Raw genomic sequence first — 22,221 nt, forward strand, 5'->3', positions numbered from 1 at the left:
AATTAAAGATAATACAAGCCGAAGTTTTTGACATGATTTAACGAATCAATCAATCAACTGAAAGAAGCACAGAACTGCAGAACTTCAGTTGGGGTCTGAAAACCTTACAGCAGATAGTTGGTTCAAACAGAGCAGCTACAGGATGTTATACATTTTCTTACAGCAGTTATTGTGAAAATATATCATATTTATTAATTTTAGTCTCAGATTTACATCACTAAAATAAAATATCTCTTCAAATCTGAGAACAATTGCCTGTGAGAGCCACTCACTGTAGGGGTCAGGCATTCAGGCTTGTTCCGGTTTTTCCTTTAATTTGTTACCTGTGTGTATGTGTGTGTGTGTGTGTGTGTGTGTGTGTGTGTGTGTGTGTATGTGTGTGTGTGTGTGTGTGTGTGTGTGTGTGTGTGTGTGTGTGTGTGTGTGTGCACGCGCGTGCTGCTGAAGGGCTATGTGTATGTGTGTGCGTCAATTTGTCTTACTTACCTGAACGAGCCGTATTCAGGCGGGGGCTGGTATCGGACGTGGGGCACCTCCCTTGAGTGCTCCCTCCCTCTCTGCTCCTGGTAAAAATGGCCTCCAGCCTCCTGCTGCTTGGTGGGTGAGCCCATTCCTTTGAAGGGGTATTCTGGAGGTGGGCCGCGATGCTGCGGCTTGTAACAGTCGCCCAGTGGCCCTGGAGGGGGCAGCTGAGGGGAGAGTGGGGTGCTGGTGACAGGAGCATGGGCCTTCACGCCGCTGGTGGCCAGGGAGAGCTGCATGAGTCGTTCGCTGAGAGACCGCACGTGACCTTGCTTCAGATCCTTCAGCCCATCATCCTGGTGTACCTTCCCTGCGCCACTCACACGCTGCACTGTGGGGCGACCCTCAGTGCGCACCTTGGCATTGGTCACCCCAGTGACATAGAAGGCGCTGCCCACAGAGGTGGGCAGAGGAGGCTGCTGGGGCTGATTGCTCTGCTGCTGAGGCTGAGGAGGAGGACCATGGCCACGGAAGTATTGCGACTGCACTTTGGCTTCCTCGTACGTAGGGAGGTCCTCAGGGTTTGCGCACTGCTCCTGACAGCTCCCACCACCTCCACTGCTGCCTCCTCCTCCAATCCCCAAACCTCCTCCCCCTCCACTGCTCCCACCCCCTCCTCCTACTCTGGTGGAGCCCAGCTTCTCCAGGCTGTTGTCTGTCTGCAGCTCCTGTCCCTGGGGCTCCTGTCGGGCGATGTGGGGGGTCATGGAGTGATCATCAGAGGGGCCTCCCTGTCCCTGTCCTGGATAACCTCCTCCACCACCACCTCCTGCTCCTCCACCTCCTCCTACTTGTTGTTGTTGCTGCTGCTGCTGCAGCACATAATTCCGGTTCATCTGCTCCTGCAGGAGGCGCTGCAGGACAGTGCTGCTGCCACCTCCTACACTGTTGCTGCTGTTGGATGACTCCTCAGCTGTGGCCCTCATCTCTGCCTCACGCTGACTACGCACCTCATGGAAGGACGAGCTCCGCCCACGGTCTATACTCCCTGAGAGGAGGAGAAGGTGGAGAAAGAGAAAGAGGAAATGGAAACAGTGTGGCGATGGGATGAGAATCAGAGGTTTAAAGAGGTGAAGGTTGTGAATTAATGGAAAGAAACAATCCCAGAGAGCAACAGAAAAGGCAGAAAGATAGCAGAAATACAAGGGAAACAGAGAGGAGAAAATAGAGGAGACAGAAAGCATTAAGGTCAGAGATGCACATGGACCATCCCTCCACCATCCCTGCCCCCCAAACAAAACCATGGAAACCCACTGATGCATGATGGGACAGTGACGCAAAACTGGAGGAAGAACAATTTCTGAAAAACCTGAGGAGCCAAACCCCCACCAGCAGAACCCTTCAGATTCAAATCTACTCAACAGCTAAACATGGATCTCAAATTGAATTTTATATATTACTACTGGTTTGTTTGTGACACTCAGAAGAAAAGGACTCAGTGCAGCCACTCAAAGTGGCAGAAAACAGCTTAGCATTGTTTGCACTAAAACCTCCATAGATGGCTTACTACAGCCTGTGGACTGGACTGATGTAAAATGCTTACAATGCAAAGAAGCTGTCTTTTAGTTGTTGAAGGACAAAAGTAACTTTGTTTATATGATGTGATTGAATAAGAAAATTTAAAACTTACTGTCACAGGATCAAAGGGAATCTTTGAGCACAAGCCTGCTTGTCTTCACTCGCTACTATACTGCTATTTGCAATTTTGCTCAATACATGAAATGAGTTGTTGTTATTATCAAAATTGTTGTTGATTAATTTTCATTTCAGTCTTTAAATCCACCATCATAACAATGGTTAATGTGAAAAGTTATTCTTAAAAACAGGTGAGTAGGGGCATCCTGGTGGCCTAATGGTGAAAGCGCATACCACTGCACCATCCATGGTTTGATTCCTGGCTGAGGGACCTTTGTTGCATGTCATACCCCCCTCTCTCTCTCCATGTTTCCTGTCTCTCTACACTGACCCTCAAATAAAAAGGCAAAAGGCTAAAAAAATAATGTCAAAAAATCTGGTGAGTGGGATTGTAAACTTTCCATCCTTTATCTGATCTGAGTTTTTACAGGCAGATGGATCCTTTTAGTGTCACTGGAACAGCCAAAATAAGACTGTATGACCCCACATTCAGTAACAAAACACTGCTGTTAGTCAGGCCTCATGGACTACCATGAACTGGGTGACTACATGTTTTTGAGCCCCAGAATCAAAGGGTTGAGGACCACCCAGGATCACAGCGACTTGATTTTACCCCTTCCAAAGAGCAGGAAAAGTATATTTTTTACTGAAAATCAGGAGTGTATGAGATTGTAAGCCACTGGCTTCAGTATGGCACAAAAAGAGGATTACACCATTTTTACAAGGAATCAAAACCCAGTGATTTGAGTAATCTCACAGCTGATCCCAAGAAATGCGATTGGAAATGGTTGTACAGAATCAGACACAAAAGAAATGTGTTTTCTGTTAAACATCCAATGTTGTCAAAGTTGAAACCACCTTGGATTTATTTGGTCCAAATCAAAGAGTATAATATCCTCCTGAGTAAAAGCTCTCTTCTACTGTCCCCAATAAAAACCCCACAAGCAATCTATATATATATGTTGTTTATTTGTCTGGAGGACAATGTAGGGCTGCATCTACATTTGTGTGGTTTCTTGACATCAGTGAATGCTAACAACACCACTTTACACCTTTTTCTACAGAATAAAGAAAAAATTACATCTAGCGCTTTCTGTTATTCTTCTCATTCTCAAAGAGGAAGATGCTTTTTTCCGAAACATCTGTAGGTAAACAAATCATATGAAACGAATGGACATTTGTTAGCTTTGGCAGGAAGTAAGCAAATGGTAAGTTCTCTTCAAGATGAAGTGACAGACAGATGGACAGAAAACAAACATTTATCAAGTATAATGGGCTGGGTAGTGGAAATGCAAAAGCTTATATTAAGTAATTTCCACAAAAATATATCACAAAGAAACAAGAAAACTAAACCAACAATCCAAGATTAGAAGCCTTTCCATTAGACATTGATAAACTTTGATGATTTTTAAGACACAACATACAACTCAAGATTTTGACAAGCTTTCATCTATGTCTGTTCAGTCGGCTGGACTTTTGTGGACTGCTTTGTTCAGTAGTTCCTCAGATGCTCAAATATTTTTTAACTTAACGAGTTCTACAGAGTTCTACAGTTTTTATGCATGCAAATCACTTCTGAATAGAAGTTAAATATTAGTAGACTTGACTTGACTTCACTTGTAGTTTATCTGTTTTATGAGTACATTTTAATAATAAATTTATGATTAAATTCCGGTCTGGTTTCATCAGAGATGCAGCTCTCCTTATAGTCATATATATAGCTTTACATAGTACTTTATTTGATTCTATGATGAAGTGGGTTGGGATATCTGGTATAACTCTTAATGGTTTTCTTCCTATTTATCAATTTCCCAGCTCTTTGTATGCATTACTAATCAAGAGTCTGATTGTGCTTCTCTAACCTGTGGAGCTCCTTAAGAGTGAAAGATGCAGAGGTGAGAGGAGGGCTCCAAACAGGTGGGAGGATGATTCTCGCTTTGGAGCAAAGTCAATGTGCTGCCAATTTGGTGATTTTTGTCAACAAGAGAAAAATAAATACCTGCAGAAAATGTGTAACAATGATGTAATTAAGCTTAAAATATAAACAAACAGTTTCAGTTAAACACTCACCAACCAGTGGATGGGTTAAAATCAGTGTGCATCAGAGCATAGTGTCATTATACAAAGCTGTTCACTGTGTTTACCTTGATCACTTACCTCACCTGCAAATGACACCAGGCAAATTCCGAACCACAAACAGCTCTGCACACAGCAGACTGGCCAGTCATAACTCATTATTTCAGTGAGTTTCTGATCCCTTACAGGTCCATAATCCTCTCAGGTCATCTGAGAACTATGTTCACTGTTTTTACATGGGTTTTTATCGCCTACACTTCATTTTCAGTATTTATTCTTTGCACTGATTTTTTGCGATATTTACCTCCATCAGGAAAGTCAGAAGAGGTTTTTACTTTTTACCTGGTCTGTTAAACTGACCGTTAGTAAGTCTGTCAAAACATTACACACAAATATGTCTCATCTCCAGCCCTGCCCTGATGTTACTACTTGATTTTAGACACAGCAAGCCTGTTACAGACCTCTGGATCTCAGATCCACATTTTTCAGTGATTCAAATAGATTTGGTGATGTGCTCACTGAGGGCCTGCTTCCTTTGTCCCATGTCACCCCCCTTCTCTCCCCATTTCCTGTCATCTCTTTACTATCACTATCAAATGAAAGGGAAAAAAGGCATAAAAATACTTAACAGAAGAAAAGAAATAACCTTGAAAATGGTGAGATGGAAGCATCTGTACAGGTTGTTTTAAAGTGGAAACAGACAACTTTTCAACCCCTCCACCCGAATTTTATGTTGAATTTCAGAACAGGAAAAAGGTATTGTAGTTTGACATTGAAATTAAGTTAATATGACAAATCGTATAGGACTAGTTAGATGCCAAAAAATGGTGAAATAATAAAAATACATAACTAGAAAAGCATTTCCTGTGGAAAATGCATGTGAATGCTGAAAGCTAAAATAAATTGCAAAGCATTGCTGAAAACACTAAAGACTTGTTCAGGATCCCCATCTGTACAAATAGAATTTGATTACCATGGCATATTACATTTAAGAGATTTGGCAGTTATATCATGTTATAAAGTTACTTTAGCGCCCACTTTGGATAGAATTTCATGAAATGTTACACACTTCTGTAATGTCACCTTGTACAACATTCCAAATTTGGTTGCAATTCAACTCAATATTGAGGAGTTACTGCCCTTTAAGTGCATTAGGCCACGCCCTCAGAAATTTCCTAACCAATTACAGACAAACCGTAAGTGATATCCCAAAACAAATGAATAAGTTTTGTTCGGGGTCCTCTAAATATGGTATGTACCAAGGTTGGTGAAGATTTGATAAAATATGTGCCAACAGAAGCAAAACATGTCTTTAACAAAAAATCAAAAAGGGCAGAAATTTTTTTTAGGCGCAAATGGGCCTGGCCTATATCAGTTTAATCAGCATCATGCAAGGAACATCCTGTCAAAATATTCTTTGATAGTACTTACTGTTCATGAGTTATTAGCCAAAACATTCCTCCCATAGACTTTCCATTATAAATTTTAATATTTTAAAAAGTTGTATAAAATCACTGGAATATGCTAGCAAGATTATTGATTGTTGAAGATTGTTTCTGGTGCTCAAAGTATAGAGGAGTTGAAAGCTTGCAAAATATGTGTGGAGGAATAAGGATTACTAGAAATGTATTTCCTGCGAAAATGCATGTGAATGCTGAAAGCTCACATTGCAAAGCATTGCTGAAAATACTAAAGACTTGTTCAGGATCCCCATCTGTGCATATAGAATTTGATTACATGGCACATTACATTTAAGAGATTTGGCAGTTAATAAGTAGTATGGTGGTGTTTTATTAATGACCACAAGGTGGGGCTATTGGTGCCATGATTCAGTATGCCATGCAGATTCTCACAGAAAACTTGTGTACCAAGTTTCATTTCATTAAAGACAACAGAATTGCAGAAATGTCATGTTATAAATTTACTTTAGCGCCCCTTTTGGGTAGAATTTTATGAAATATTACACACTTCTGTAATGTCACCTTGTGTACAACACAAATTTGGATGCAACCCTATTCAGCATTGAGGAGTTATTGCCCTTTAAGTGCATTAGGCCACGCCTTCAAAAGTTTGCTAACTAATTACAGACCAACCATTCGTGATATCCAAAAACAAACAAATAAGTTTTGTTGAGGGTCCTCTAAATATGGTATGTACCAAGTTTGGTGAAGATTAGATGAAATATGTGCCAACAGAAACAAAACGTGTTTATCAAAAAACCCCACATGGCGGAAAAACTTTTTAGGCATGGCCTATATCAGTCTAATCAACATCATCCAAGGAACATCCTGACCAAATATTTTTTTGATAGGACTTACCGTTTATGAGTTATTAGCCAAAATGTAAAACATGTAATAAGTGACCATATGGTGGCACTACTGGCACCATGTTTTAATATGTTAAGCATTTCAACATGAGACACCTGTACCTCATATATGAAAAGTTCAGCACTTTTAGTTTTTGAGATATTAGCTTTCAAACGTTCCTCTCATAGACTTTCTATTATAAATTTCAATATCACAAAGAAATATATAAAATCACTAGAATATGCTAGAAAGATGAAAAATAATAGTACAAATGTCCTTAAAGAGCTGAACATTTTGATGTTTGAATGTTTTTTGTCACTCAAAGTATGGAGGAGTTAAAAGCTTGCAAAAAAATGTACAAAAGAATAAGATAATAAATGAGGTTTTATTACAAGGACTGTGTTTTGCAGTCTCAATCAGCAGATTGACAGCACCTATGTGCGTCTGCATTTTTTCACCTTCAACACTACTGAGCTCTGCCCTAAGAAGGGTTGGAACTCACAATCTTTGGCTCTAAAAGGAGCTCAGATATGGCATGATCTTAAACCACTGGTCTAACAGACACAATTTGCATGACAATAAAAAATGTCTTTACCATGCATATCAATCTACAATTTAAGTAATAATATTAAAGAGCAGTCAAGTCACATTGAATGATGGTACATGATACATGATCTAAAGCAAGTTTCTTCACAAGAGCAATATTATGAGGAGCATTGCAGAGTAGGTATTGAACATAGAACCTTGTCATCGGGGAAAGCCGACCATGAGAACAGTGTTCTAAACCACTGAGCCAACAGACATTCTCCAAAATGGGAGAAAAAAGTTCCCATTTTGTTGAGCCCAGAGATTTGTACATCATTAGTGAAAGCAGGATTAGCTTACCATGAGAATGTATGATATGTGTAAAAAGTGTTTGGAGTGAGAGAATGTGTAAGTTAAAGGAACTGGAGTGAGAGGAGACACACATCCTGCAGACTGTATTGCAGTCAATGAGAGCGTGACAGGGACTCCCTATCAATCAAGGTTTAGATGTCAAAAACTACAAGTCCTATGTGAAATGTATTTATATTTTGAGAGAGAGGATGCTAGTGACAACATATTCAGGTAAGATATGTGCTTGAGGAATTAAAACTGTGGGAATGAGACCTGTTTAGAAATTTCTCTCTGGGGGGGGGGCTTATATTGAACCAATCTAAATGCTGATGGTATCATTATCAGTATGGTATCATTATTCTATAGCCATTACACTGTGCAATCAACATTTACTTTATAATAATACGTTAAAGCAAAACAGGGGTCTATTTTCACTTTAAGTCTATTCAACTTTTTTCTACATTTTATACTTTTTAAAATATTAAGCTTTTTTCAACAATTTATTACAATAGAAGTGACATTTACTTAATGATACGATAAAGCAAGAAAGTTGTCCATTTCCACTTTAAGTAAACTCATAGAAATTTTCTTACAATCTGCATATTCCTGTAACCATTGTGAAAATGAGCAGCTGAGCAGCTTCACAAACCCCCTGGAACAGAACCTGAGATGCACAACATTTGATGAGGAGAGGAGGCTAGGGAGGGAGAGGGAGGGAGCGTAACAGTGATGATGTAGAGCTCAGTGCCTATAGAGAGAAATCCATCACTGACATATATTATTGGAGGGTGTATGGAACATGTGACTATAAAATGACATTTGTGACTGCCTTTCTGACTAGTTTGACAGTTTGTCAGCACACACACATACACACACACACACTGCATGCAGAGAAAAAGAACCCCAGCAAGGCTCAGAAAAACATTGTTTGTCTTGTTTTCACACTGATTTCTACAGTGGCAATAATCTCAGAAATAAAAAAATAAAAAAAGTATACAGAACTATCCAGAGCAGAAACTGGATCGGAACGTGTCACTGAGGCTGATATTAAAGGTGAAAAGGATGCCTTCCAACAACTCCAAAACTGCCCTATTTATGTGTTGTACTTTAAAATACTATGGGGGTCAGTTGAGCAAATGGATTAATAACCTGAGTGAACAGACAAAGGTAAACACAGATTGATGTCATTTGTTATTTATACTCACTGAATGAAAGCGCAAATTAATAGAACTAGAGAACTAGAATATTATAACATCTGTTGGAGATCTGTTGGAGTTAAAAATTTTAAAAAGTTTAACTGCTGAATGTAAGATGTCTCCTACTTTACTGTGAAGTCCATTATCAGTGTTTGTTTGTCACACAAAAACCCAAAAAGTTTACATGTGGGATAAGTGAATCAAAACACACATAAATCAAAAGCCCACAGAGCACGACATTAAACCACATACACAGGTGACATGTAAACATCCTGACAGGACAAAGATGGTATGAGTAAGACAATCAGTATGACAAGAGAATTATTCCACCTCTTCTCCTGAAAAGAAAAATAATCACTTCCAGATGTATTACTCCACTTCTGCACCTCATTCTCCCCCAAAACTCCCTGTCTCTCCTTACTTCCCCTCATATAAACAGTTTACTGAACAACCGAGATCCTAACGCTCATGTGTGTATGTGAATGTAAACCTGCATTTCAGCTTGTGTGTAAAACCAGATTTTTACTTTTGCATTAAGGTTACAGCATAGCCACAGGGCTTTTGCATGTAGCCACTGTGGGCTACGTCGTAGCTGATATGCACCTCATCAAAATGGAACTACATGTTGGGGCTACAGTGATATGAAGACAACAAGAACTCCTAACTATGTGCTATTGTGTCATTATTCTTTAATCTTTTAATAATATTCTAGAATCTCTACAAACTCTCTGAGCCCCCACAGTCCATGTGCCTCTTTACACACACACACACAAATATGCACGCACACACACACACACACACGTTTATTAATTACTCAGTCACAAAATACAGTTAGTTTGATCATGGCACCCAGGCTCCCTGCTACATCACTTGTCAAGATGGCTAAAAACATTCCTTCCTGTTGCACACCAGGACTGAATGGGAACAAGCAAACACAGTGCATTCTAGAACCTCATCAGGCACAACGACCAGTGCAAGCAGCGTACGGACTGGCATTTTCCTGACCTCGAAACTCACTTTGCGGGCCTGTGTGGTATTTTGGTGACCAGCACAGAGCACATGATGCACAGGTGGGAGGTTCATTCAAATGAAACAGCACAAAGACAGTTGTTGTACTTTGGTTGAAATTTGGTCCTAGATGTTGCGCTAAAAACAGATGTCTCAGAACCACGTCTATTTGTGGTGCAATGTCAATCTCTGAGGATTTGGGGATTTTATCAACAGGATCAAACTAAATACTTGCTTCTGACGTGCTGCAACAATGGAGCAATGCTTAAAACACAAACAATTTATTTCAATTAAACACTCAAACCAAAATCTGCACAGAAAATAATGTTTAATGTGGTTAAAGCACACTGTAACAAATTTCCCTGTAAAATTACCGTAAGCTACTGGCAGCTGTAATTGCCAGTATTTTACAATTTTTTTACAGCATCACCACCGTAATTTACTTACAGTTAAGTGCTGTAAAATTTATTACAGTATTCTGCTGTAGAATGTGAGGTTTACAGTTTAAGTCTGAAGCTAGGCCTGCAGTAATATATTGTATTTTTACAGTATTGCTATTATAATCTAAATGAACAGTTTCTTACTGTAAGTGTTACAGTATACAACTGAAAAGTTTTATATTCATATTAATAAAAACAACTATAAATTGCAGACATATACTGTAAGTAATAATGTGTCTTCAATCTTAATGGTCCAGCAATGACATAAGCTCAGTTTTACATTCAAAAATGTGTAACCCTTAAAATCTATTACAAAAGAGGATGAGACAAGTGACAGCTTTATGGAAATGAAGATTTATTAAAAAGTTTTCAAATATGCCAAGTATATTCAAGTATGTTTGAAAAAATAATTCTCATGCCCCTTCAAAGGGGGTCAATGTAAATTGTTAATGATAATAGCTTGAGCTGCCAGCAAAACTTAGTCATGAGTCTGAACAGCAACTGCTTTACAAACTACTGTTTAAAAATATAAAAGCACAAATAAACAGGATACACAATTTGTAATGCCTTCAAATGTCCTCTGTTACAATTGGCAGAAGGTTGGCTTCCAGGCTCACAGCTCATTGAGTGAGAAAGAAACAAAAATGGAAATCGAGCGCAGAGTGAGAGAAAGAAAAATTAAACAATGGAATGGGAGAGATAAACATTTTAAGCAACAACACCTAAATTCCCTTTATGAAGTAATGTCAAGTTCTTCAGAAGAGCAGTGATGAGGATTTTCTGTGAGCTTGTTTGTCTTTGTTTGGCATTACTTTCCCTTCTCAGGGTTAATCACAATGAAGTACCTAAAAACAACATGTAACAAATAACCTATTATGTCCCAGGTTTTAGTACAGCTTGGCAACAAACAGTATATTTGCAGCAACCTATCTACAGCTTAGAAACACACTTGGGTTGAGCTAAGATAACCAATATAACCACTCCGTCTTTTGAGGCTCAGCAGCAAACATATCTTAATCAACTTGGCTACATATTCAAAAGATATCAAAACTTCAATTGTTATGTGCTTTAGATAGTAGGCTGTTATTAATTATAAAATGCAAGTGGGATAAACAAGGCGTAGGTATAGACCTGGCCGGACTAATGTTAGTATTCACTGATGTGTAGTTGAAGAGAAAACAGCCATCCTAAAATAATCTTTAAACTACACTTGCAAACAGCAGTGAAAATAATAAATAATATTTAAATACCGGTATTTCAAACTTCCAACTGAAGAACACTACCTGAAAATGCTCTCTTGTGCCTATAAGGTGCTTGCTAGGATTATACCACTTTAATATTAAGAAAAATTAAACGTAATCACTAATAGGGTAACCAGATGCACAAATGTAGTTCTATTTTCTCAGTAAGATGTTACTGACCTTTTGGTTTGATTCCACAAAGGAGAATGAACAGTGATTATATGATGTTGATGGTTACATGTGGGTTCTATCCCTCCATTACTGCAGCGGCAAAAATGAAAATACTGTATTTTACCATCAAACCTTACAGTAGCCTACTGTTAATGTCCATTCTTGGTTTTGGTTCCAAAAAGCATCAGAATTTACAGTATTTTACCATATATAGAAAGGAACAGTACCGTACTGTTGGAATTTGGCTGTATTTTTACACCAATTTGTTACAGTGCAGGAAAGTCAGTAAATCAGTCTGCATTGATAAATGAATGTGGGTGATTCTTATAGTATCTACTGTCCACAGCTGTTCATACAGTTTGAAAAGTTTCTCCTTCAGTTCATTAAATCCATGCAGCATCTGAAGGCAGCAGGACTGATATGTTGATAAATTTGCAGCCTCTGAGAAGTGAAGCGCCAGAACGCAGTGCCGTTACGCATGGCCGTTCACCATGTTTACCTTCATTGAATTGCCTGATGACACCAGGCTGCTACACACATCAGACTGGTCAGTTATAACTCGATACTCTGCTTTTTAATGAAGGAGCTGTCAAGTTAACAGCTCATCAGCCTCTTTTCCAACTTTATTTTTAACAAAAGTAGTGTCTCATGTTTTATGCTTTAAACACACTGTGGAGCAAACACTGTTGTGTAACATTAATTACTAAACTATGTGACTGTGTATGAGGTGAGATACATTAGAATTATTGCTGAAATAGCGTTGGTCCAATATTATCATTTAAATGGCTTTACCAAATCACTTTCTTTATTTTTTATTTCAATCGTTATTAATCATCATTAATTGATGAAAAACAACTACCCCATTTGTCTTTGGCTGCAGATTTATGGTGATGTTTGTTCATGTCATGACGCTCTGAACCATCCAGACATTTCCTGAAGAAAAGATTTCCTTGAGCTTGACCTAAGCTTAACCAATAGCAGGTGAGCATGGAGACGTCTACATAGTCCATGCACCTAAGACGTACCACCTTGCACTTCTTGTTGCACTTGCACGGTTAAAATAGGGCCCTTAATGTTAATGACAGTATTAACATCAATAAACATCAGTTATATAATTAACTGACCATTCCCTACAAACTGTCTGGTTATTAAAAGTAAGTAAGAAAAGGTTAGCTTAAAGGGTCAAAATGTGCTGTGCCAAATCTCTATATGGTTGGGATACCTGTGCTGTAGCTTTTAGCATATTTTACTTTAATTAGAACAATGGCAATAGAAATAAACAATGAAAATTATGTTAATGAATGGAAGGAGAAGCTTTTCATACACTATAAAGCAGCAGTGTGTGGACAACTGTAAGAATTACTTGCTTTACTGACGTTCCTGCTTTAACCACATTTAAACCACATTTATTTAAAGGACAGGTTAACAATTTTTCAGCAACAGTCAGGTGCCCATATGAAGATTGAAAGAGGTTTTCCTTGCTGTAATCATTCCTCCTGTTCATACTAGTATTAAAAGGTCCCCTTCAAATGTGCTTTCAATGTAAGTGAGGGGGAATCAAAATCCAGTGTGTCCATACATTTTTGCAAAAATGCATTTAAAAGTTTATCTGAAGCTTATAGGATATTATTTATGATACTGATTTAAGTGCATCCACTGGTTGGAGAGTGTTTGATTGAAATAATCAATGAATAAAATCACCAGATTGGCAGCAGGGTGACACTGCACAAGAAACAGAGACCCAGTTCCTACGAAAATAGAAACAACTAGCTTTTTGCTGCTTCATTTAAATTAACCTCCACGCATGTGTTCCTCTCTTCCCATCTGAAAGGGGCATATCTACAGGGGGTAAGGGGCAAGTCACCAATATGCTCCTAAGCTGTCCAAAGCTTAGGAAGAAGAAAATCTATAATTCATAATGCCCACTTTGGCCCCTGAAAACAGTCACAGTGAGTCCACTGTCAGCCTGCACACAAGACATGGAGCACATGAGAGCTGCTGCTGCATCTGGAGGTGAAGTCAGAGCTTCTATGTGAAGTTTAACACTAATCAAGACAGTAATGAATGTAACTCCTGTATGACAAACTAGATTCAATAATCAGATTATGTTCAGTGTTGTAATGTTAGATAAATGTACTTTTTCTCTGTTTATCACTTGTCATAAAATGAAATAGCCTGTGCAGTTAACTGACTCCCTCTCTCAATTAATACCAAAAAGCTGCAAGTGTGTCATTGCAGTGTTAAATAAACAGTGTTGAATCAGTTGAATCAGTAACATTTAGGGAATGTGGAGCTTAACAGTTCATTCGTAGGGATTTAGTGAAGGTTTGGTGAGGACTTCAGCCCTAAAACTGCAATACCAGAGGGTCAATTATTGTAATTTGATTATATATTAAATATACACAATATTTACATATTTTGTAATTCCTATTAAACCCATCAGTGAATGTAAGCACATAAGTCTTCACACAAACAGGCTGCATCTTGTCAGACTGGAAATCTATTTTAGCCATGATCCATGATCCAGTATCACTTACTGTTTGTTTACTGACTATTTGTTTGATTGTAGCTTACTGTATTAACCACATCCTCCTACAACATAAAACACAGATTTTACGATCCTTTCTCATCTTGACTACTGTAGATCAGGAAGAGATCAGGAAATGAGAGAAAGAGAAGAAGTGAACTGGAGAGGAACTGAATGTGGGGGATGAAGAACTGTGAAGAGTGAGAGTTGAGACAGTGGAAACACAGGGAGACCGGTGCTCTGTTGCTGAATTTTAGTGAAGTCAGCCAAACTACTTTTGAATCAGACGATGGTACAACCTCCTCTTCTGTCCCCTACAGCAGTCAATGGAGAAGCTCCATGGTGCGCTAGGATTTTATAACTTAACTATGACCATGAACATACATACTTCTTATTTCTCTATCTCTGTGGAAATATGATGTTTCATATCACAAAAGGTGAACCAAGGCATTCAAATGTGAATCTTGCAGGTAAAACATGAGACTCACGTAGGCTGTTTTGGGAGTTCAGTGCACGGTGGCTGCTCTGCAGGTGATATGGACTGTACTGTAACTGGGTGTAGGTGCGCTGTATTCAAGAAAAAACAAAAAAACCATAAAGCTTAACTTCTTCAACTTCCCAAGGACGCCAGCATCTGCAGGTGACATTGTTGTCTTTCAGAGGCAGTAGCGGGCTCAGTTTTAAAGCTGCAGTAAAGATACTGGTATATGAAACTAGGTGACCTAAGGAATTAAGTGGTACCAACCATGTCATGCTAGCTTGTTGGGAAGGGGGCTAAATAATGCTCCAAACTTAGGCTAAATTATGAGACATAATTGAGCATGGGAATGGCCATCATATACTTCCATCATGATGTTATAAGCCCTTATCCACTCTAAACTTTAAAAATTTAAATAGGCGCCTAACCAAAACACAATGTTCATTACAGATTTATTACTAGAAAAACTTGACACACATTGCTGAACTGCATCTCAAATTAATCTTCAGGGTCCCAGCTTTCAGATGATGTATACCACTTCTATGTGGCATATACTGTTGACCTGCTATCTCCCTCTGAACATCCCCTGTCGCCCCCAGAAATGGATCTTGGGTAGGGCAGTGGGAGTGAACAGGTTAAAGTGGACATATGCTTCTTATGGTTTTCTGTTGCATCATAACTAAAGTCGTTCTTAGAAATGATCGTAGATTAATGAGTGACTCCTACTCACTCATAGGAGGCTGAGAGCACCTTAAAGCTATAATAATATCTATTCCACATTAAAATGTCTAAAAATGACTACACCTGTGTTATATATTTTGTTGAACTGTATACTTCCCAAATGTTTCCAACAATTTTCAAACCCAGAGAAATCTGTAGTTTTAATCAAGGTAATGGTCCACTTCATCTGGTCGCCTGTCAATTGTGTCATACCCATATTGTCTGCCACAATGGTGTCTACCAAAGAGTATACGCCTACACATCAGATAATACATCGGTGTTTTGGTTGACTGCCAGAAAGTGTCGAAAGTTGACTTTTTTTCAGTTTTGAGCCACATTTTACAACAAACTTTTTTGATATTGGTCATTTTTAACTATATTGTTTAACCAGATAAAGGGTTTTAGTCATCAGATGTGTGGATCTTAAGTTATCAGAGAAAAAAGCTGAGCAAATGTTAGCAGCAGCTCGGCTCGCAGCCCCTACCAGACATCCTGTGTCTGCCACACAGCATCAGAGAAATACAGATATTTTTTTTACGTGAAACTGCTTTATTCAGTGTTTTTACTTGTTTTAATCACTGAGTCCGTTTGTTCTGGAGAGGAGGAGATCTCTGCAGATAATTTGGCTCCCAGTAAAAACATCCTTAATGATGAACACTGAAGTAATCTTTACCCCCGGAAAAGCTGGTTGTTTAACAATAAAGACAACTCCCATGATGCCACGCTACTTCACAAAGTCATCTAAACTTTGTCTTTTGTTATTGTTTTGATTGAGAGACCCCTAGCGGCAGAAATTACATATTGTGCATTTAAGAAGCTCTGAATCTGCAGGAGGAACCAAAAACTCCCTTGAAATCAATCAAAGTTTACTTTCTTAGACTGGCTTCCACCCAGGAACATACATTATAAAGACTGTAGACTGTTTTAATACAGAATACTGAATTTCAAGACTTTCAGGACACAATTAACTATGTACTACTTGCAGTCATATATTTGGCTTCCCCAGGTAATTACATGTGATCAGGTTCTGAGCACAGTCTGATCACATTTACAGTGTTCCTCCACCTTAGCACTTAACCTGGATGATACGCCTTCGCCATCTTTTTATGCTCAGGGTTACAACAAAACCTTCTCAAACTTGTTTCAAGGGGAACAAGATCAATAAATATTAAGTAATATTAAATATACTTAATATTAAGTAAGGCTATTAAGTAAGGTTTCACTTATATAATTCAAATAAAAAAAAGTGTGTACTGTATAACTGTGCATAGTACATGGTATGCACAGTTATACATTTATAATACATATTTCAAAATATATATGTATATTACTGCTCTTAACAGTACAGCCCATCTCATTATCCTCTGGGATGCCATCTGTGGTACAGCTTTCATCTCATGGAATAAACTTATCAATGGCTTGTGATCTGTGCAAATCACAAATTTCCTTCCATACAGATACTTGTGAAAATATTGTATTCCAAAAATGACAGCTAATCCCTCTTTATCTAGCTGAGAATAGTTCTTTTCTGCAGCTGAAAACATGCGTGATGTAAACCCTTTAGGTTTTTCTTCTCCATCTGACATGCGGTGAGCTAATACTGCTCCAACTCCATATGGCGAAGCATCACAGCTATCAGTTCTTTCTGTTCATCATAGTGCACTAACACACTGCTGGATTGCAAAAGTTCGTTTGACTGTTTGAAAGCCCTTTCTTGCTCTGGCCCCCAAGACCACAGTTCATCCTTCCTCAACAATTTATGCAGAGGTGTCAGTAATGTAGACAAGTTTGGCAAGAACTTATTGTAAAAGTTCAACAGTACCAAATAAGCTTTGAGTTCAGTCACTGATGTGGGTGTGGGTGCCTCCTGCACCGCTTTCACCTTTGCTGGTAGTGGATGCAGCCCTGTCTTATCCACACGATGTCCTAAGAATGTCACTTCCTTCTTCATGAACTGACTTGCTCCTTTTTACGTGTAGTCCTGCATTCTCCAGTCTCTGCAGTACTTGACCCAGTGCGTGTAGGTGATCTTTGTCATGCTTTCCAGTCAGAATAATGTCATCCAGGTACACTGAGACATTTTCAATTCCTTGCAGCACACTCTCCATAGTGCACTGAAAGATGGCTGGGCTGGAACTTACACCAAAAGGTAACTTTGTGTATGTGAACAGCCCCTTGTATGTGTTCACTGTGACATACTTTCTTGACGCTTCATCCAGTACAATCTGTTGATATGCATGGCTCATGTCTAACTTTGTGTATTTTTCTCCTCCAGTTAGATAGGCTATCATGTCCTCCATTTTTGGAATGGGGTACTGCTCTATGAGTGACACTTTGTTTACTGTCAGCTTATAGTCCCCACAAATTCTTGCCCTAGAGTCTGGTTTTAGGACTGGTACAATGGGTGCAGCCCATTCTAAGAATTTCACACGCTCAATTATTTTCTCCTGTAATAACCTCTCTAACTCTTGCTCCACTTTCTTCTTCCTTGCAAAAGGTACTAACCTGAGCTTATAGAAGCAGGGTGTGACATCACTGGCTACATGTATTTTTGCTGTGAAGCCTTTCAACATCCCTAGCTCATCCTTGAACACAGTCTCATGTCTCAAAAGCACTTCATATAGAGGGTCTTCTCTGTCCTCTATCTTACGTACAGGTTGTCGGTCTACCTTGAGAGCTTTAACCCACCCTTGTCCCACTGAGCTGGTCACTGAACCTTTAACAACCACAACTACTAACATCTTAGCAATACCTTTGTGTTCCACTTTGACCTTAGCTGCGCATAATACTGACACTCTATGGCCACCATATGTTCTTAGTTTTATCCTGCACTTGGCAAGCCTGAATTTGTTGCCATGCCCGTATAACTTGTAAAATGCCCTCCTTGCCATTATGGTGTACCCATAGCCTGTGTCTACTTCATAGATTACATTTTCCCATGTACTTTTAGCATTTTTTTTAATAGGCTCTTCTCTGGGAATGACTATCTCTTCCTTCATGTTGTACATGGTCCTGCAACTATCCTTCATTTGATAAATAGTGAAAACCTCCTGATTATCATTATCACCCCCTTTCTCTTGCATGAAATTAGCTCTCTTGCCATGCTTTCTTCTTTCCCCTTTAAAGTGTTTAGTCTTTTCCTTTACTACTGTTTTCATTCTGCAGGCCCTCTTTATATGCCCCACCTTTCCACAAGTTCTCATTTGCAATCCATCCTTCGACAGCAGTCTCTGCTGAATCCTTTTGTCATTTATGCCACAAACCAGCCTGTCCCTCAGCATCACTGTCAAGGAATCACTAAAGTTACAGTCCTGCACCAGCTTCCTCAGCTCTGCAAGGTAGTCACTCACACTTTCATCAGGCTTCCTGTCTCTTGTATTAAATTTCCACCATTGCATTATCTCACTTGGCTTAGGATGAAAATGATTTTTTAACATCCTCACCAGCTCAATGCATGAACGATATCCTGGCTTGTCTGGGCTGAGCAGCTAGTGCGTAGGTCTGGGCTCCCACGCCACTAAGCAGCACAGCTCGTTTCTTTTCTTCATCATCAATGTCGTTTGCCACATAAAAGTGGTCCAGAATCTCACTGTCTTCTTCCCACATTTGTGACTTGCTATCAAAAGGTGCCACTGCACCCACCATGGCAGCCATGGTTTAGTTAGTGTCACGTTGTTAGCACTAGCCTAGCTTCACTTACTAAGCTTGCACGGCTCTCGTCGTCTTGCTGCAGACTTTTATCCTCGTCGCCATATGTGATATCTTAGGATACACTTCATCAGAAATGACAGTTATCTTCAGTTGAGCTGGCTTTAACGTAGGAACCGCCATAACCACCTTACAACATGACCAACACGGGGGTACAACCTCTCTTGGTTATTGCCATAACACTCTGCGTAAGACTCTACATAATCCCTCTCAATGGCAAATGGTACCAGAGCACTCTACTGGCTCAGGGCTGCAATAACATGCAATAGTCACTTCATGACAATAATTTTGAGATGTAGTTTAATTAAAGTAACCCCACAGCTCTACTACACGGAGCACAACTCTAACACAACCTGCACTTCTCAGGAGTGGACTTTGGTGGGCGTGAAGGATGTACAATTTAAACTCTAAAATTCTAAACTCTAAACTCTAAAATCTAAAATCTAAATCTAAAATCTAAAACACTAACACTGAACTGGCATGCAACAAACAGAATCTAAAATGTAAAACCACAGTCAGTTGAGAATACTGTCTTTAGTTGAAAGTAGATAGTGAATCACTTTTCATACCCACATTTAATCACTGGCTTATTGTTTGTTGTTTCTATTCAAAACCTTTTAGATTTTCATTTTAGACTTTGAAAGGAGGAATGTGAGAGTAAATACTTGTGACAACGAATAAAGCCAAGGACAGATAAAATGAATACACTGAAATCAAAGAGGATTTCAATGCATCAGAACAGTGGAGAAACTATGAACTTTAGAATTAAACTAGTGCCCATTCAAAACATGCCTGTTCACAACAGGCCGATTGCTTATTATTTCTCGAGAACCACATATAAATGCATCAATTGACAAACATATCAATGAAAATGATAAGGATTTAATATATTAAAAGGTTTTAATACTGACAGAGACCACTGAGACTAAACTGAGGTTGAACCATAGAAGCAGTTTATGGCCTTCCATTGGTTGATTCTGCTGCCAATAAAACATGTCTGTACTCCCATCGGCTAGTTTTACTGCCTCTGCCTCTGTTTTTTTTCATGTATGCGCTCATTCCTCTCTTTCAGGCAGTTTAACTGAGCAGGGCACGTGCCTTTGTCCTGCTCAGCAAGTCAGAGCCCAGAAGCCACGCCCTGCTGTGACGTGACAGTGTTTATATCAAACAGCCCCCACTACACTCAGACAAGGAGTGTAGTGGGCTGTTTGCTTGTTTGTTCGAAGTTTATTAATATTAAATATGTTGTGTGTCCAAATTGCACCAAAAGAGCGTCTGTAAATCAGTAAATCACTTGTTGAGTGTTTGATAGTTGTTTATTTGTGCTTAAGAATGTAACTGCTGTGAAACAATCAAAACTTAGGCTTTGTTGTTGGTTTTTTCTGACTCATTTTTAAAAAGACGAGAAAAAGAGTGAGAGGGTGAGCATGAACGAGTAATAGAGAGACAGGCTGGAAAGCTTTCTCTGAGAGAGAGAAAACCTGTGAATGAGAGAAATACAATGTTATTTTCTAACGTTATCAAACAAAGAGAGATGTTGTCCCTTCATATCTCTCATGGCAGGGTTGTACAGCTCTGATCAGACATGTAGTCACATAATCCAGAAGCCCAACCCCACCACTGCAGAGTAGAGTGGCTGATTGTTTATTCAGAATTTAAGTTTATAAATATTAATTGTGCCGCTTGTCCAAATTGCACCAAATTTGACACTGCACTCCCTTTGTTCCCCAGCCATACGCCCACCAAGTGTGGTGTCGATCAGATGAACATTTCAAGAGATATGCAAAGGATATACACACAGACATACAGAGATTCCTTCCGTTAGTAGACAGATTTAAAAGTGTTAAGTAAATGTTCTCATGTTTGTGCTGGAAAAGAGCTATTTTGCATGGCAGCATGGAAATGCTACTTTTATTGTATTTAATCTCCTCTTCACAGACCTAATCACTGGATTGAGGGCTTTTTCATTTTCCCCCCACAAATACCTATTGACCCCACACATAATGATGCCTTTCACCCTGCTTTTTATCCTCACAATATAAACCTGAATTCATGTCCCTCCATCCTGATTTTCTCCCTTGGAATCACTAGAAAAAACTGGCTCATAACTTTTAAAACAGTTTCAAAAATGCTCCTACCTGTGTGGCTTCTGCAGAAATTCCCTGTATCTTCTCCTAAAATCAACTTCTCTGTGAATAACAAGGAGGTAATCCAAAGTTGGTTTCATTCAATGCCTGTGTTTTACTGAAATGTACCCGCTTTGTGACGCGGCGCACCTCTCTTTCCATTTCCACCCCTCCTCCTCCTCTTCCCTCACTCTGACAGGTGGGGCTGGGAGGTAGAGACAGGTGGATCTGGCAACCTTTCAGCACTGAGCCACTCCCTCATACCTGTGCGCTAGTGTAATTGCTTTACCAGCATTTACTCTGCCAACCGTCAGTGAGATAAATACTTAAGACTTCCCCTTTCACTGTGCGTGACATTAACAACAACAGGGTGGACTGCTGGGTCCAATGTCAATGTCTTTGATTATAAAAAGATGGAGCCAGAATATGACTTTCCCCTCAGCTACTTTATACTGTATAGGACTTCCTTAAGAAGATATTCTCCTGGGTTTTTTTTTTTTCCATTATAGACGATGTGGGCAGCAGGGAAGACATCCCATGCCCAAAATGCAGAAATACAGTCCACCTCAAAAGGAAGTATCAGGAAATTTGGGACTCTGCACTGTGAGATAAACACAGGAGACATGGAGAGACCAAAAACCTGTGAGTCAATAGCAATGTCTAGACACATGCTTGAGACTTAAGAGCTGATTCAGACATGACAGAGAAACATGGGATAGACAGTCACATGACCCGCAGGTCCTGCAAATACTGTCATCTGGACACATATAGCAGTCAAAACTGCAGTGTTTATGTGAGGCTTTTATTTCCGGGTGTTTAAAAACAAGGAATAGTAATTAAAACATATTATTTAGTGGGATTTAAAATTAGTGATTCCTACTATATATTCCTGCTAAGTGGAGGCTCCGCCATATATTTGTAGTTCATAGTTATGTTAAAAGTTAAAAGCTGGTAATTTCATTTCAGTTACACAGGTTAGCACGGCCAGACACAGGTAAACGTACCCAGGGCCCCATCCATAGTACTGCAACACTTGTTAGACAGTTACTAACTAAATAGCTACATGGGACGGGTGCTACACTAGGTACAGTTCAATTTTACAAATTTAAGCAAGTAATTGAGGATATTGCTGTTGATACAAATTCAACCACTTAATTACTTCTTTAAAAGCTATCCCTTCAGAACGTGATC

General features: G+C 39.2%; 1 protein-coding gene and 1 long non-coding RNA gene across 3 annotated transcripts in view; one reads left to right on the forward strand and one right to left on the reverse strand.

Annotated features, from left to right (window-relative positions):
- The window catches only part of amot (angiomotin), a 111,715-nt gene that overhangs the window by 37,694 nt on the left and 51,800 nt on the right, over positions 1-22,221 (reverse strand). The window contains exons 2-3 of one of the 2 annotated variants that reach the window (XM_042430341.1): positions 14,487-14,565; positions 487-1,510 (exon numbers count right to left, since the gene is read on the reverse strand). In XM_042430341.1, coding sequence (XP_042286275.1) covers positions 487-1,448 — 962 coding nt within the window. In that variant the 5' untranslated portion in view covers positions 1,449-1,510; positions 14,487-14,565. The remainder of the gene's footprint in view (positions 1-486; positions 1,511-14,486; positions 14,566-22,221) is intronic. The other variant, XM_042430340.1, reaches the window with a different exon arrangement.
- On the forward strand, positions 9,404-14,479 carry LOC121909723. The gene is made up of 3 exons (XR_006099508.1): positions 9,404-9,681; positions 13,303-13,484; positions 14,116-14,479. It is a non-coding gene; the product is annotated as an uncharacterized LOC121909723 (long non-coding RNA).

This window comes from Thunnus maccoyii, chromosome 13 (assembly GCF_910596095.1).
Source record: "Thunnus maccoyii chromosome 13, fThuMac1.1, whole genome shotgun sequence".
NCBI classification, from domain to species: Eukaryota; Metazoa; Chordata; class Actinopteri; order Scombriformes; family Scombridae; genus Thunnus; species Thunnus maccoyii.